The sequence below is a fragment of the Nomia melanderi genome, chromosome 6, assembly GCF_051020985.1.
Source record: "Nomia melanderi isolate GNS246 chromosome 6, iyNomMela1, whole genome shotgun sequence".
Lineage (NCBI taxonomy): Eukaryota > Metazoa > Arthropoda > Insecta > Hymenoptera > Halictidae > Nomia > Nomia melanderi.
Window position 1 is genome coordinate 2,667,447 of NC_135004.1, and position 18,449 is coordinate 2,685,895.

Sequence of the window (18,449 nt, forward strand, 5' to 3'; positions counted from 1 at the left end):
ATGACTCTCCGTCACCACTTGATTCGGTATAGCGAAACTTTAAAGTCTCGTATATATTGAGTACAAGAAAAAGTTGGTGCGGTTTTCTCGACAGTAATGTCTTAAGACCCGATTTCAATTAGTATTTCAATAGTTTAATGAATTAAATTGCTGTTGGTATGAAAGAAATTGAAACAATAATGTTAAACATTGTGTAATGTATGGATATGTGAAATATTAAAATACAATACTCTCCTTTCGTAATTCACGTATGTCTTCTCCTTAGTTAGCTTCGAAGAATTTCTTCTGTGCCTCATCGGGAACTGTTGGATATTTCTAGTGAAAAACTTTCGAGTGCAAAGGGTTGAAGAGGTCCTTAAAGATGATTATTCCATTTTAACAGCTTACTGTCATTCATCAGTTGAATTCTATTTGCACTTACATTAATTTACGCCTGAAAGCAGCGCAGGTCTTCATAAGAGTGTTCCACATCGTATTTATTAGTGTAAATCATTTAAACATATAATATATTAATAAAGTGTGTATCTTAAGGTTCAAAAATGGTCGCTGTGAACAAATTCACCGGTCAGCAAGCTGTTAATATTTTTGATTTACACTTTCATCCTTGCAGCCCCTTGTAGAAACTGTCAAATAAGTCTACGAAAAAATGGCACTTCACTGAAAAGTAGGTTGCCGACCTCTGACCTAACCCACCGGAAGCTTCACGGCGGAGCGACGTAGAAACACGCGTTCCTTTATTTTTTCGGGGACGCAAAATTGCGTGAACGCGCGCGACATTCAGGGAATCGGCTCCTCCCCTGGAATTAGTAAAAGCTTCCTCGTAGCTCGCGAGCTTTTTCGCGGAACAAGGAGATCGCGTGACGCCATTGTCACCCTCTATCACTGAGGCGCTACATGACGCGTCATTGGAGGGGTTTCGCGCGATTCCTGATAAGTCGCGAGTCAACGATCAACGCGAAGTGTCTCGTGGAGAGAACTGGAACGTTTGCCCTAGAAACTTTCTCGGTTTATGAATGAATATCTCTGACTGGTAACGATTCTCTGTTAGCATTGCTGAGCTAAGACTTTCATGGACTCTTAGCTTCTTTTTCTATTTGTGCTTCAGGAAATGTAATTAAGTTTCTCGAATCTGATACCAATGTTTTGGAAAACTCCTTTTTACCAATTGCTGTGAGACTTTTTGTTGATTTTGTTTTCATAGCCCTTAGGCACTACGCCTGAGGACTTCGCGGATAAAGCGTCTCTATTTGATAGTAAGGTTTTATACAAGGTGTCCAGTAGGATTTTATATAAACTTTGCTGATCTGATAAAGGAAACGAGTGATAATTATTATTGTTAATAATTAATGTTATTATTGGTTTTATTAATATTTAGTGATAATATGTTAGTTGATTCTCCCAGCAGTTCTCAGACAATATTTCGTCCTGGTCTTGAATATTTCTGTCGTAGCCCCTTCAAGTTCAATTTCACGTTCGATCCGCATTCAAATACTCAAGAACGGTAGCCTGTGCAGTCAGGGTTCGATGCGGGTATTACCCGAGATACATTGAGTACCGGTGAACTTCTCCTATGCATATGTATGAGCCACTAAACTTTCCGATTAATGTTCCTTATCCGTATCATCTGTGCCTTCAGCGAACGGCTTCCTGGTACAATACTACGATGCAACATACAGTGAGTGCCAAGTAAAATTCTACACAGCGCTCGCATAACTGCTCTTTGTTAGTCGGTTCAATCGTATGAATAAAATTGAAATAAATTATAGACAAACGAATCAGCACACTTTTAAAAGTTTCATTATTAAATCTGAATATCTCTTAATATGTACACTTAAATAGTCACTGAGAAATTCACAAAAACAAGAATAAAGCTTTAAGAATTGATCAATTGGCAAATTATTTCAATCTGAATTATGCGATCAGGGTTATTAACAAATGATCATCTTTCCAGTATAGAGTCGCACGATTTCAAACGACGCTCACCGTATATGTTTACGCGAAGCTGTCGAGTATAACAACGTTGCCGCAAGAAACAGATTCAACGTCCGGAATTCTCGCGTACTCGGAACTCGGAACAAAAAAGACGCAGCGTTCAACGTGCGGTTTCCTTGAAGGGAGTCCCCGGTGCCTGCGGAATGTCCTCGAATCCGGAAATTCGAGTTCGCCTTCTTCCTCCACCCTTTCGTTCGTTTCCCGGTAGACGGGATTTCTTCTTCGATCGATCTGGCGTCTCTCGACCACCTAACCCGGAGCAAAGTTTTTTGCATCTAAATATAGCACGGAATGCAAACTAATCGGTTACCTTCCTATTAATCCATTATCAATAGCAGTGAAATTTCATGGAATTTAAACGCATAGTGTACCAAAGTCATCAAAAGCAACAACATCCACATCCATTTTACCAATTCCAGTTTCTCTCTTCATCATCTCTATTCTATTAATCACAAACTCAACGCTATCAGACCCCACAAAATCTGAAACTCGACAAAACAGGAAATCCACTTCGTTCACAGTTTCAATTTCAATTTCATCCACGAATTTACCAGTATTCCCAATCCACTCAGCCGAGGTTCGTATGTAAAGATTCATTTGCGATGGAAACGATCATTTAATAATTATCATTAAAGATTCCCCATTGACTCACTGGCATGTTGTCTATTATATCACGTTACTTACGCAAAACTCGTTCGCCTGTTAGGAGAAGGCTGTTACTGTTACTGTGAATGAAATATGCGCGACCCAATCGCGGACCGCGAACGAAGACGGCGATCCATCGTTGATCTCCGTCTCGGCTTAAAAATGCGCCGCGTTACATACGTCGACGCTCGTTCCTGGAACCGTGCGATCGTCGCAAGGTAGAAGCGTGATTCATGGGATACGCGGTCGCTCCTGCTCGCCCCTCGTGTCATTCGTCCTCGTCGAAAGCGGTGAGTTGCCGCTCGTTGCGGCCGTTTCCCGCTAATACCCCGTAATATTCCGTAATACGCTGATGACTAAGCCAATTTCGCGAGCCGTGTTCCTTCGAAGCGAGCCGTGCCCACGCGTCCCACGGCCCGCGAATACCGGCGCGAGCGCGATTCACATCGAGCGTCGCGGAATCTCCGCGACGGGGAATCCTGCGATCGATCGATCACTCCCCGCCCTTCGCAGCAACACGGCGAATAACCCCATTGCCACGCGATTTACTTCTCACACGAACGTTACTGCTTACGGTATTTAACCGTTTGAGTGTCACGGGTCTTTGCAAAAACCCGATCGAAAAATGCCTAGCGACACGATCGTGCTACTTTCGTTTCAGCTCAGAAACTGAATTACGCTTTTCTATGTTCACATAAAACGGTTTTAAATAGTACGACCGTTCTATTTTCCCATTTCTAAGAAGGCAATAGAAAAAATAAAAATTTAATAATTAGAAAGAAGACGAATAGATAAACTTCATTTTATACTGATTGGCGCTAAAATGGTTAATCCGTTGAAATCTTTCAAAATTATGTTAAAGTTTGATGTTTAACCTTTTGCACTTGAATGGCCATTCTCAGCAGAAATTATAAGATTTACTGTTTAATATTCAGTTTCGTGTAATGCATTAACATGAGGAATCTTGAAAGAAAATATTTTCTTCTTTCATCTTTGTATCATTTCTTGTTAATTACTTTCGGAACATATCGTACGTATCTCATTATGAAAGTGTTGAATATTTCTGGTGGAGAATTTTCGAGTGCGGAGGGTTAGTTTTGTTGAAACTCTGTAGGACAACTGTTATAGAAAAAGATTAAGTATTACAGGTTCAATTAAAGTTGTTCGAGATTTAGTTATTTCCACTTCAAAGAATCAACCCTTTGTCATATAATATCATGAATAACATTACATCATTTTTCGTGGACATAGATGAACATGGAATTCGTTTTTGTTTTCAGTGAATTATTAATGAAAAAGTAATTCTAGCAAGCGCAGTTTTGAGAAGAATTATAGATCAAGAGGTTAACATTTTAAAATGTATTGTCTTTTTTTCAGAGAAACTTTTTTTCTACGATACCATTGTAATCGCGTGAAATGTTATAGGTTGATTCAACTGGAAAAGGTGTGATATGATAGTAAATAAATTAAAAACCTGGAATTCTTTTTTCATTTGCAGTAACTGTTTATTTGGTCAACTGGCGTTCAATCAAAATGTACATGTTGGCAAGGTCGTTGTAGAGTTAGTTCAAAAAATTGTCTAATAAAATACATAACGGAAAAAGGATGATTTATGACGGCAAAGGAATAAACGGATCCACGTGGATATACATGAATAGTCCGCCACTTGAGGAGCATCGAGCGATTGGTCACCTAGCCGGATGACCCTGAAGGTAACCTAAAAAGCCGAGCCATTAAAACCAATTATTTCTTTATTATCTCCTAAACGGGGAATAGTATTCAATAAAGTTTTGACAGATATTCTAAAATTATTCGAATGATACTCATTGTCACATTCCAAACTGTTTCCAAGAAGTTATTCATCAATCCTGTAACAGTAAAATTAGAACAGAACGCTTTCCCTGCGTAGGACGTAGTACTCTGTACAACTGCCAAGTCTAGCATGGAAAAAAAATGACAATCTCAGCCAATAGAATCAAGTGTCAGTCGAAATCTCATTTTACGAGTCACGCTCTCACGACATATTACAGTCACCTACGTTGCATCGCCTTTCGATGGTGAACGTTACTCTGTGAAATCACCCTCGGGCCACGTTCAAATTCCACAGAATGTCCAAGAACCTGCCAAAAAAGACAGCTTCCCTTTAGAATTGAAATCAGAACTCTAAATTAAAATTGAAATCATCTTCGTCTTTTTACCTACTATTCCACAACAAGCTTCATCGATGATTCCTCAGCTAAAAACGTAAGAAAATCATCCGAAAGAAATTGCGGTTTCTTCATTATTGTCAAGTAACTTCAGCTACCTAGCCAATAACGAATCGAGACCGCCGCTGATCGAGGAATCCCGTCAAGCTCTCAAAAAACTGGCAGCCGGAAGGAAACGGAGGAAGGAGGCGAAGCCAACCGGCTATGTGTGCGCCGCGAAAGTCCTCGGAAAGGAACGATCTGTAACGACGTCGACGTCGTCACCGCCGCAGCCATCATCGACACCGTCTCCTCGAGTATCGGAGAAGTAGCTGCAGGAATGCCGGTGAATCGCTAAAAATGAAGAAGCCCCATAGAGGCCGAGCGTCGGCCGAGGATCATGGGGATCCGCGGTTCCCAAGGCCGAATCGATCCCTGAAACCGCTATATCGCGCGCGTCAATAGCGACAAAGCGTTCGGAACCGCGATCTGCCGATCGCTTGGCTATCCGAGCCTCTTCCTCCACCTCGTGCAAGGGGGAGACCCTCGATCGAGAGGGAAAACGGCCACACTACCGTCCCGAAGCTACGGGATTGAGTCACTGACGAAGGGGACCGCTTTAGGGGACGACTCTAATTCGTTGATTGCCGCGCGAATTTTGTGCGTTTCGCGTAAGTACAATTTGTCCGGATTGTTTCCGAGATTAATGTCGTTGGAGGTTAGGTCTTCTTATTTAATGAGTTTCTTCGAACGCAGACGATAAATGAGAGTGATCTCCCTTTAAAGATGTCTTCGACACTTTTAGCCCCTAAAACTAGGTTTCGAAATGAAGCTGTTCAAGGACTTTAGTAAACTTTAGGACACTTTAAGTACTTGAAACATTGAACAAGGGAATCTTAAAATAGTAAAATATGTTATTTTCCTAAGTTCTTTTCCTCGAAACACAGCTACATTTCAATAATATCATTATTTAACACTATGTTTACGGAACGCGTCAAACTGACGCATATTGGATTTTAGAAATATTATTTTGTAAATGTTTACGCCGATTTTGAGTGATGCGATCACACTCACATGTACCCCAATTACCTACTATCAAATCTCCAGTTTCTACAATCTAAATAAACGAGCATCAATTCTTTTAGGAATAATAGAATGAAGTGTACAATAAATGCCCGTAAACCTAGTGTTAACACGTTTGAAACTTGTCACAGCCAAGGCGCTCGGTTCGCAGTCACGTCTATTCGTTTCATTCATTCCGCTTTGTCATTACTCTCTCGTTCACTGAGTAACACCTAACGTCCAACTGCATTTCCCTCCGGTCTTCTCAACTTTCCCCGTTCCGAGTGCATAAAAATCAATGAAGAAAAAGAGGATACAAATTGACGAATAAAAATTCGTTGACCAGCGTGGTCGGCGCGGCGCGGTGGCGTGGCTCGTCGAAATAAACCACGTAACCCCGTTTCGGGTTGAGTAACATCGGCGCAGCTGTTCCTTTATTACGATACATCCCGCGCGTCCCAGATCGGGAAAGGAACTGCCTGCCCTTCCTCCGACCTTTGCAGATGCACATCGCGATGCGCAACAAAGCCAATAATTACCTTGGCGGGACGTGCGCGCCGGCATGGCCGCCCCGATCGCTCGATATCTTTGTTAACGACGCTGGTTCCTAGGGATTAACGGACGCGAAACGCAGGATTATGGACGCTCCACGAAAAATGCCTTCCTACGTCTTCGCCGCCAGCGATCCCCTTTCATTCGCGGTCTCTCTCCTACGTTCCTCGCTCCCCTCTTCCCTTGGCGGACTTATCGGTCCATCGGCATTGTTATTCCTATCATTATAATTAATGTCTTCATTATGCAACCGTAATATCGGGGTATTCACGGCGTTCGGGACGTACGTTCTTTGGGGTAACGTGTAAGAGACTCGAGATGATAGCGAATGTTTATGCAGTTGTAGCTTCTTCTGTTCTGCGAAATATGTGTTTTATTGCGGATTAAGGAATTGGTCAACTTGAAGCAATCCTTGTGAGCCTTCTTTACCTTTCCACTGTGAAACTTTCTGGGGAGTTTCCAGTTGATCTTATATAGGAAAATTGTAAAGTTGGTCGATTAATATTAAGATATTAATATTGAATTAAAATAGTTGCTCAACTTATATGCGATTTCTCTTTAAGTTCGTTCCATAAAGTGTCATCTATGTCACACTAGAAAACGATTAATGTTTGTAGTGGAAAACTATGAAGTGCAAAGGATTGATAAACCACGGATTTTGAAGCAATTTTACAGTATCCCAACTTGAATCTATACATCTATACATTAACAACATGAAAGAAATTTTTGGTTCTCGCAGTAATAGTTTGTATAGTTGATTTTTTTGATGGTCTTTACAATTGATATGCTACTAATCTATTATAAATAGTCTACTAATTAAGAACGAAATTATAAAGCAATTTCAGAAATTCACCCGAGTCTGAAAGTGGACGCGAACCTAGACGAGCGAAGAAGTGCAGACCGTATCCGATATGACGGTAGTTGGAAAGGGAAAGCAGGAGAAAGGAGGAATTTCGGATATAGTAAAAAAAGATGATGAGTCGCGTTCGTTCGGCCAATAATATCCGGAAACCGGGAACCATTTAAGGGCACGCACACACAGGTTGCACAGCCCCAGTTACCGGGGCTAATCACGTGGGAACGAAACCGCGGGTCCGGGACCCCGCAATGTTTGACCGGCGTTCGGATGGGTCTTCTCGAAAGTCGAAACGCGTTTTCGATTACCCGCGAAACCACCGCATACCCGTGGTTTCTAGTGCTTCCCGTGGTACCCACAGTTTCGCGCGCTACCGACGACGTTCCGTCGTTGCGCGAAGGAATTCCTTCTCTTCCGCCCCCTACTTCTCAACTCCACGCCTCTGGCAAACTATCCCCGCGCGACGCGTATCGTTTTCTAAATACTTCACCTTTTCTTAGCTTCTAAACATTTCTTTGGACATTTCAAAATTTCTTTTGACAGGCATGGAATTCTTCATTCCTTTAACACTAACCATACCGGTACTTTTCTTACCGTAACTAGTAAAATACCTGGCTACAAAATAGAGATAAACAATTTAGATGATGAAGTTTTCTTAGTGAAAACAGAAACAAAAGGAAGGATGAAAACTGAAAAACCAATTAATCGGACAATATAGGAATTGATACAAAATTAAATGAACAAAAGAAAACGTAGAATTCTAAATCCGGTCATTCTACCAGTTCCTAGTACGGTTAGTGTTAATAAGGCGTTGATGACAAAGTAACTGTTGTGAGAGTGATTGCGGAAGCAATTGTCAACAAAGGGATTCTGAAAAATAGATGATTATAGCTGGTAGGATCAGTATAATCAAAGTAAGCTTGAAGTTAGAAATATTAGAGGTAACCCTTTGTCCTGTTAGATGGCATCAGTGGTCACACAAAGTTGAAATTTCCAGAATAAAGTTGAAGTTTTTGTATCAATGATATGCAAGTTAAAGTTACTTTTGGAAGAGGAGAAAGACGACAAGGGGACATTTAAAATACCATTGTCCATTGGATCGAACGGTAACTCTCGTCTACGGCCTATTTAGACCACCCTCGAGGATCGTTCGAATCGAAAAGATGACTACGTTGACGGGGACCGGAAACGTGCCGACAGCCGGACGGAAGGAAAGCTCGCGGACAGACCGATGCGAGACGGAACCAATCGCGGATTGCGAAAACAAAGAGATGAGTCTCGGGAGCGGCTGTGCGCTGTCTACGCGACAGGTCGACCTGCTTATCAGTTGCGCGAGGCTGAAAAGTTTCTAGACATCTAGAATTTGCACGTCAGCTCTGAACTATCTGTCCTCACTATTTTTGCAATCTCTCCCTTAGTTCGCTTCTCAATCTTTAACTCTTTCGTCATAACAAAATCATCTATTCAGAAGCTATTAAACAAAATTATACTAGGACAAGGGAGTAAATTTGTTTACTAAACATGATATCGCAGGAACAGAAACGTTTTTAAGGAATTATTAAGAATGATATCATTTTCGAGAAGTACCGATTATATGATATCATAAGGCAAAGGGTTAATTCAGGAGGAACGACCTTAAGCGACTCAAAGTTAAGGGCAAAAGAGTTAAATCCCCGCTAATCGGCCTGTCGGTCAACGGAGAGCCGGCTGAGTTTCATTTACGTGTGACCCGAGCAATCGATCGACTGGTGAGTTCAAGTTCTTTCCTGTTACTCATCCACACTGGAATCTTTTGTGTACGGGTCATGCTCATGCCTATATATTGCTCCAATTCGACTTGTTTGTACTTTACGAGCACGCGGGGTAGCTTTATGAACTTACGAAGAGACGATGGATCTCTGAGATAGACGTGTCCAAGTATTGAAAGTAGAAACAGATTGTTAACAATTTGTTGATATCGTAACCTAGGACAACAAAGAAAGTTCTTTTTCTTTTTTTCTTTCATATTATTAGCCGCATACAAAAGAAAACAATTCATCAATCCATCGACTGATTAACTTCTAACAATTAGAGCATCGAATTTTTACAAACTTCACCTATAAATGATCAGATGGAGTGTTTACAATAAGCTTATATCTTTGGTGATGTTCGTTTTATTAAAGGTAGAAATGTTATTGATAAATTTATAATTTTTAAACAATTATATATACTTTTATGCATGACTTTTCATTGTTAATAAGCATCAATTTTTTCATTTAACCGTTTCAAGTATTCTGAGTTGTCTACGTAGTCGGGTTCTAACATTATGTACATATTACAGTAACGAGGAGTCACATTAATAAGTTAGGTAAATTAGTGGAGTTATATAATTACGTGTGCGCTTGGAATGTCTACCGTTGTGTCTTATAGCACCTACGGCAGGCAATTCTCCTAACATTACTGTTCGCGGATAAGTCGTATTCCTGGGGCTCGCGAGTCTCGCAAAGAGCAATAGTAACGAAAAAGTATAAACAGTGGTGTTTTTACGCATAGACTATGTAGATATGTACACTTATAAAAAACTGATAAAATACACACTTCATATTCAATTAACAAAAATAATTTCCGAAAAAAGTTGAACTCTATTAAACGTCAGTTCTCTCAGGAAAATGTGTATTTGTATAAATTTTCGCAATTTATCTATAAATGAGCTTTTAATCACTCCACCCTGAGAATTTTGGCTCCTGAAGAACGCACATGACTGAGCTTTTCGTGCTTTGCTCCTTACCCGTTGAAACCGGTCCGCTTAGACGCCATCTTGGACATGTCTGATCTAGGGACCGGGAGCTGTTCTAATCTATAAGTACAATATCCTCTGATCTGTCTCATTTCCATTGACATTGAAGTCTCTGATGCCATTGATCGATGATAAATTGATTCTCACTGACTCGGGAAGAGTTGATTCACCATTCCAGCACGCCGGGTATGTACTTGTCGATTAGCTTCTCGTAGTACGGCCACAATTTCTCGATGTCCGGAACGTCGCCGCTTTTCGTGTACAAATCATATTTGCTGAAACACAAATTTGCGACCATGATTGTTGAGCTATTGACAAAGACAATAATACTGAAAGTATAGACTGAAAGTGGCCCAGTTAATAACGGATAGCCAATACTGGGATTCATTCGAAGTTAAAGTTATCGTATTCTAATGTCACGTGATTTAGAACATACTATAATTAAATCAAATCCACGATATATTAATCGCATTACATTTCGCCTAACTTTATATTATACGAAAGAAAAGTATTCGAGTGAATATTTTACACGACTAAAATTGCTTTTCGCCACTGAAAAATCATACACCACTCGCAAAGCCTCAGGTAGCAGTAAGTCCTTGAAATTTATTGCCCCAATTTCGATTCGGATTACTACCCGCGTTGATTGCCTACACCTGAGACGTCCTTCCTTCTCCTCGACACCCCGACGTTTTTACGAGCACCACTGCAGTCAATAAGTACTCACTTGAACTCGTTGATCCACTTGAGCTTCTCCATGTCTTCGTCGTTGCAGAAGTGCATGTAGTCGCCGCCCGCGTGCCACGGATAGAACGAATGGTAACGGATCATGGCTAACGCCTCCTTTGGCAGTTTGGCTTTGTTGTGCACCAGCACCCGGTACAAGTACTCGTCGTGGCCCCAGGACATCGTCAGATTCTCTATGCCGCACCCAGGCTTGTAAATGCCGTATTTCGTGCTGAAATCGAATATTCGGGATCAACTTGGTTCGACCTTCTCTCTGTAACGTCGCGTGACTTGGGGACCAGCGGGATGCAAAAAGCATCGGAAACTGTTTCCAGTGAAGTGGAAATTCTTAGAAGTAGTAACTACTAGTTAGCAATTCGATGCTTTCGAGTCAATCTGTGAGTATTTAATAGAACTAAAATGTAATTCTTATCAAATTAACGAGAGTACGCTTTTCTTTCATTTCTGTTGATGTTCGTTGCATTGGGTAAGTGAAACTATTTATTCTCATACTAATTTATATATTTTTGCGGTGTCAGTAGTTGTAAAATAAAAAAGTTCAAAACAGCTACTTTAATTACTATTTTAACTACTTCCAGTATTAACCTATTTTGTCCTGCATACAATTTTTGTTTAAAGTCTGAAGTATATGTTTTTTTCTTATCGAAAACTGTGTAATATATTTCAGTTTAAAGTATCAGTAGTAAAATGGGGCAAGGTAGATTGCTGGTTACTTACTTGTAGCGCGAGTCCTTGCCGTCAGGGTTGTCTTCGAAGCTCGACTCCCTGTAGACGATCGAGTCGGCCCAAGCGCATCCAACCGGAAATGTATCGCCAACTACAGCCCATTGCGGTTCACCATAAAACGCCATCACCTATGTACGAACAGACAAAAGGTGATTAAGACGAAGAATGGTAATAGTAATGCTTCCTTTAATAGTGGCCTTGATGTTTTAAAGAGAAAAACCGCGGAAGTTATTGTACCTTGCCCAGATCGTGAATTAAACCAGTCAAGTGGAACCAATCTAGGTCAGGATGTTCTTTCCTGATAGATTCCGCGGTTTGGAACGCGTGCACGATGTTCGGCAGGTCGATGTCCGGGTCGCTTTCGTCTATTAGATCATTCAGCTTGATCAGAGCGTCCTTCACGGACATCTTGAACTTGTTGAACTGTAGCCAGTCCTTCATGCGCGCTGAAACGACCCGAAAGAACGTAACAACGAGTTACATTCGAACATTGTTCCACCTGTTGACCCTTCGCACTCGAAGGGTGACTCTAGGTCACCACTCGATTTGATGCAGCAAAATTATAAAGTATCATATATAATATTCAGCCTTGCATAATGGATTAATAAGTGAAATATTGAAGTAAACCAGATTTCTTTCTTAATTTACGTGTGTTCTTTCATTGCTTACAATTATTTTCATAGGAAAGTATTGAAAGTTTCTATTGAAAAATTTTTGAATACAAAGGGTTCAGTATGGGAACGATAGTGTACTAGCCTAGGGATGTTTGAACTTTTATGGTTACGGAGTTCTTATTTTTACTGATAGTGCGATGGATAAATACGTTTATTCAAATATCTTGAAACTGGAAAGAAAAGTGCAGAGAAATTAAACGAAGAAAATCGCTGTTTTCTAAATTTCAGACTACATAGTTTTATTTTATGAGGAGATTAGACAAAGGATTCTATCATGTTCTATTTACAATGCTTCAATGAAATTCGTTGCAAAAGACACGAGCAGTTTTGCCAGTATCATATGATTTATATAATATTGTTCCTGAAATTTGATACTGCCGTTCACCATGAACCGACGCCACGTTCAACGAATTAAATGAACTCGTTCACAGGCTTCTGATATGTTATTAAATTGTTAGTTCAACACTTTGACACTTACATTGCACGAACTCAACAGTCTGATTCGTGTGCATTTTCTGGTAAGTCCTTCGAACGCGATCCATTACGGGATCAATATTGTCCTCCGCGAAATTTCTAAACTCGTTCTCCAATTTCCCAGAGTACACCGGCTCCGGACGATACTTGTCCGAAGGGTCCAGGATGGCGGCTTGCCTTTGCGGCTGCGACTGCGGACAAAGAAGACCCTTCTCGTTACCATTCCCTCATTACTCGCCAATCCTGTCCATCTTTCATTTAAACGATTGCAATTAACGCGCATTCCTTTCGCAGCAAAGTTAACTCGCGAACCGTCCTCAAAATTTTCCAATCTCTCATTGACCAGTCTTATCGACAGAAATATGCAGTAGCCTCATAACAGATTGTTAATCCGGAGATCACTTTACAAGAGGACGAAGAAGGCTTAATTCGTCAGATAAAAACTATCAACCATCAGCCGATATCTTCTATAACAATTCTACCCCGTGGCAAGTCTAGCATTACTTGACTAAAACTTTCCGCTTTTCGGTTTTTTCTTTCTCGAGCAAGTATCTGATCAGCTCACAACATTTGCAAACGCATTAATCTTTACAGAAACATAGATGCCACGATATTATTCTATCAAAGCAACGATCGAACCGAATTCTGTCCATCGGTGATTACGAGAAGTCAGTTCACTGTCTTATGCCAAATAAATACACCGATAACGTTTTATTCAGATTTCGATAAAAGGAAGAATTCAGGGTAGAAGGAAAACCGGAAAGGAAGGCGCGAGGTTTGGAAATGGCGCGACGCCGAAAGGAGGAAATCTTAGGCGACACGTGTCAGCTATCGGCTCGTCTTCGGTGATACTCACGATCGTCTTGGCCGACATCTGACTGCACGAGATTGTGTATTCCGGTTGGTGTTGAGTCTGCAACACTGACTGACTGAGTCCCGTGCGACCGAGTTAACTTATAAATCTGAGGCAGTTCACCCTTGACCTCCGCTTGATCAAAGTGTGGTCACGTGTGTAATATTCGATACACGGTATCGCGGACCAATACATCCGCACGCGTTTCTAAAGAGTCTAACAAATCCGATAAGAAAATTCCGGTGGAATTTAACGATCTGCGTAGCAAAACGCGATTGCGGGGGCCACGCAGTAATCGGCACGGTTTTCGTCGAACGAGCCCATTTGGTACCTCTTCCCTTCAGGGTCTATCCGTCCGTCACACCGCCATAGTAGAGTATTTGACCCGCAAAAGTGGCAAAACTACTTTAGCGCTATTTATATGCTCGGAGACAATAATATTATACTTTGTTGAATTCATATTAACCTCAGCTATAATAACGTAAAGTTGAAAATATGTTATAATGCTTAAGGCAACCTTGATTATTTGTAACAAACATTTTTTTCGAAATGTTGTGGAATAGTTTGTAGAGATCTGAATACTGATTATCTTTTATTCTGAACAATTTTTTCTCGCGATATTGGAAATGCTTGACGAATGCTGCCGAAAGTGACGATCGCAGTGTATTTGGATGGGAATCTGAAGAAAATTGTTTTTGCATGTACATTACGTTGAAATAAGGTACATTATTATTTTTATACAATATTTATAACAGGAATTTTGGTGCGAACGCTTACTACCAAATTAGCTATGAAACTTGAGAACGGATGAACGCGGAACCAAATTTTGTTCGATTGTAGTCTTGAATCCCCATAGAATAAAATGAGGCTAGAAGAAGCATTATTGACCACATTTAAGTATTGATAACCATACAAATAAGTATGATACAAGAATGATCCACGAAAACGTATTCATAATGTGAAAAATTACACAACCTTCTTAAAATATAAAAGAAAACATTAATAAATGCACTGTGTGTCGTAGCATGCTTGAACAGGCAGCATAATATCTAACCCTCGATTAAATTTACTAATTCATGAATGTATATAAATCATACATTCAGCGACATTAAGTAATACAAAATTCACAACTTATGTAATACTTTTAAATTACCTTTTTGCCGCTTTTTCGAGTCAAATACTCCACTTTGCATCGCTTGATCTGTTCCGTCCTGCAACTAGCCAGCCCCTACACAGCCCAAACTTCCTTCCAATGTTTCTAATCTTTCACCAAATTTTGAAACCCTGATGGTACAGTTTTTTTATCGAGGAAAGTTAAAAACTGCAGCGTTAGAAAGGAGATTGTAGTGTCTTACTGCTTTAGTCGTTTTATCATCATTATACATGTTCTAAATTTGTCCCGTAGAAAATATTATTTAATAATGGTTGTATAATACATGTGGAGGGGAAAGAAAAATTTCAGTGAATGTGGAAAGATTGAATGTGAAGTTGAGGGAATGGGTGCATCTGCGACTTTTCTTATAGTCTAGAGAGAATCATCAAAATAACCCTGTATCGACTGTGCGTAAATTAAACATTGCTCGGTTTGGAATAAATTGTTGAATGAACTGTTCTAAAATTGCAGTCGTCTTTGCACTGATCCGCTGAATTGTTATTTATATATTAATTGTACGTAATAGACGCGATGAATCATGGATGACTTTACGTCCTAAACTTCATTAGTTAGCACGTGTGTCACGTGAACAGCCTTGAAATATTACGAATAAAGATAGTACCTCCTTTAATTTCTTCTAGTTTATTGTTTTTTCGTATAGGTTGCAGTTAAACGAATAACAGAATTGCATAAATCAATAAGAATAGTTGCGACTGTTATCGTTGTCGTACAATAATCGGAATTTCCACGTAATCAAGCCGATCCCCACCTTTCCCAGTGCTAATCGTGAAAAAGATGTCAGCCCACAGGAAAATAACAGCGTGGCTATGTTTATATAAGCAACAAACGACATAATCGTGCGAAAAAGGACGCACGGTGATATCGCGCTCGCGGACGCGTGACCGTCGTCTCGTGAATGGCTCTTTTATTCGATAAAAAAGAAATCGTTTAAATTCTTCTGGGAACGGCACGAAAAAATTGTTGCGCCTCGGTGTTTTCCTGGCCGGTCGTGAAAGGCCAGTCTATTCCGCGAGTAATTAAATCTTCCTCCCTCGGGACAGAAACTCGCCGCCGTCGAATTAACGCGTAACGAGCCAAGATAAAAATTTCCTTTGACCCTCGACATTTTAAACGGTCCGAATTCGATCGGTCCAATTTCATCTAAACGATTCTTTGACCGTTCGTCTCCGCAACCGTTGCCATCGACGAATTCCGTGGTCAGCGGAATGAACCTGTTCGCCAAGTAAGACGAGTTAACTTGTCATACATAATTAATCTTAGCCATTCAGCATTTTTCAATTCGTTTACTTGTAAGATTCTCAAAATTAATCGCAACGGAATATTTTGTGCGAATAAAATGTACTGTTTGCGATTCTTTCACAGAAAATATTAAAAAAGTAAAAGGAATAAAGTAATAAAAGGATTGCAAAATATTTGGAAATTTTGTATTCTTGTGTTTTGAAGAAATAAATGTTGCTTTGGTACAACTCCGACGTAGAGCGTGAAGTGCATTGCGCGCACTGCAATATTAATGCGGTACTGTTAAATAATAATTAAAGGGGGAAATGTATATTCGTTCCATACGAATACGTGCGTTTCAAGTACTTAGAATTCAGTGCATAGCATCTACGAAAACAAAATTCGCCTATAACGATAAAAAAAATAGTGTGTAAAGTTTTCCGTTAGATTACGTGAGACATTAGTCAGTTATTTATGATACTTACCTGTTATGTCAAAGCAATAGGGATGTTCTCAGAAGATATACCACGAGGTGTACTTTATCATCAATTGTTTAAGTATAACATCAGTCGTTTCTCTTTCCCGGTTTGTATGTTTCGAACAGAAGGTCGGTATCAATGAGTTTAAGGATTGGTTCATTGTCATTCAAAGTGAATGCACCAAGCTATCGATTCCACAGGTCAGCCCTTCATAAATCGGTTCAATGATTTCCGATATCTTGTCATTCATCGGTGGTTTGCCATGCGTGAAGCTACTTTCGTCCTCCTCTGTATTCCATTACCTTTGAAGTTCGTTTCATAACTTCCCTTACACGTGCGTGGACATCTCTACTGTTAACTTATACGCAAGAAAATATTCTACTTGAACTTCTATCATTTGTACAATTTTTGAAATTATATAACATAGTATTGACAGTATGTTCTGAATAGAATAAAGCTTTAAAAGCATCAACATTTCTTACTGTCCAAATGAAAAAAAAAACCCAATAAAAGAATCAAGTCATTTGTATGCATTTCTACAATCTTTGAAATTATACGACATAGTATTGGCGGTATGTTCTTAACAGAATGGAGCTTAGAAAAAATCGACATCTTTCACCATCCAAATGAAAAAAAATCCCAATAGAAAAGGATCGACGATTCCCAATTACGAGGTATTACTGTTGAAGACAGGTATATAGTGAGTGCGCGTGCCGCGCACGAGGGTGCACGCCACTTCTGCGCAGTTGTGTCGGCGCGTTCTCGATTTATTAAACTCAATCAGCTGGCAATTGATTTGGTGCAAAAAGGAATACAGTTACCCGGGGCAGTTTATATTTGATCGGTGTTAAATGCATAAAGCCTCGATACTATTTTCAGAGCAAGGAAGAACTAGTGGCTTATTTACTTAGATAATGGGTGTGTAGGGGAGGACAGGGAGTTCAGGAAACCGAAAAGGAAAAGATCGAAAGAAAAAAGCCGCGGCAACGTGTTGCTCGATATACTTGCAAATAAACAGATTGTATTTACGTCAAACGAGATCGATGTAACGCGCGCGCGCGCGCATGGAATACTTTAATTCGATAACCTCTGATATTGAGCGGTGTTCGATGAACAAACGAAGCTAGAACTACTTTTCGAATCATTCGAAATATTTACATTATATTCACACTGCAAGTAAATTTGCAGTTGCATTCCACAATGAGCAGATCATTTCGGGACTCAATTTCAAAAAAATTAAATTGTAGGGATAAGAAATATAATTCAGTTTTCCTTTTTTTTTTTTAATCGAAACATTGATTAGAACAATGTTGTTTTGCAACGAACTAAATATTTTTTTCTTAACTCCTGATAAAAAGAACATTGATTCAATGCATATCAGTTTTTCCTCGGGATCATCGACGCCATTTCTCGCATTCTACGCGAAAACTCTTGTTCCGAAATCAATTGCGAGAATAGACGAACGATCCAAACATTGTCCCCCCCCCATCGAGTTTCGTGCTTGCTCATAGGGCAGACTCTTCTTTTCTTGCTGACTGATTCGACGACAGTAGATAAGTTTGTGAAATAAAAACAGCTGTTTCGCGATACGCTTCGCTATTGCTTGGTATCAGACGTTACGGGTATTACGTGTCGCGGATGTATATGCCGTTGTATTTTTATACACATAGCCACGGGAATGAAAATAAATTAGAGGCTTACAGTCTCCTCGAAAAGTTCGCATCGTTCAGAATGTGTTATTGTTCATCACCGAATTCGACTAACGCGTTATTGCTTTACTTTTCAAACCGACCGTAACTTATACATTAAGAACCTTATCGGACTAAAGACAGAATAAAAAATGTACTACTCTACGTTTTCATTCACAGCGCACATTATAAAGGCATACGTATATGCAGTTTACGCATCGACAATTATTCAGTTGCGCGAGAAACGTATGAATGATTCGCGAAAGAAATTGTTTGCAAAGCTTCGAGCGCGTAATCGAAAGGCGGATGGAGGCAGACAAGTGGATAACTTTATATTATATAATACC

The 18,449-nt window shown here is 40.0% G+C and overlaps 1 protein-coding gene and 1 long non-coding RNA gene across 2 annotated transcripts; both read right to left on the reverse strand.

The window, feature by feature from the left end:
- Nucleotides 1-1,413: 1,413 nt before the first annotated feature.
- LOC116427346 (uncharacterized) lies at nt 1,414-2,897 on the reverse strand. The gene is made up of 4 exons (XR_004235063.2): nt 2,544-2,897; nt 2,303-2,474; nt 1,984-2,241; nt 1,414-1,658 (listed from the first exon to the last, which is right to left on the reverse strand). It is a non-coding gene; the product is annotated as an uncharacterized LOC116427346 (long non-coding RNA).
- Nucleotides 2,898-9,423: 6,526 nt separating this feature from the next.
- On the reverse strand, nt 9,424-13,690 carry Miox (Myo-inositol oxygenase). The gene is made up of 6 exons (XM_031977191.2): nt 13,547-13,690; nt 12,695-12,881; nt 11,780-11,988; nt 11,534-11,670; nt 10,797-11,027; nt 9,424-10,344 (listed from the first exon to the last, which is right to left on the reverse strand). The coding sequence occupies exons 1-6, from the start codon at nt 13,562-13,564 to the stop codon at nt 10,236-10,238; spliced, it is 891 nt and encodes a 296-aa protein (XP_031833051.1). The 5' UTR covers nt 13,565-13,690; the 3' UTR covers nt 9,424-10,235.
- Nucleotides 13,691-18,449: the final 4,759 nt, after the last annotated feature.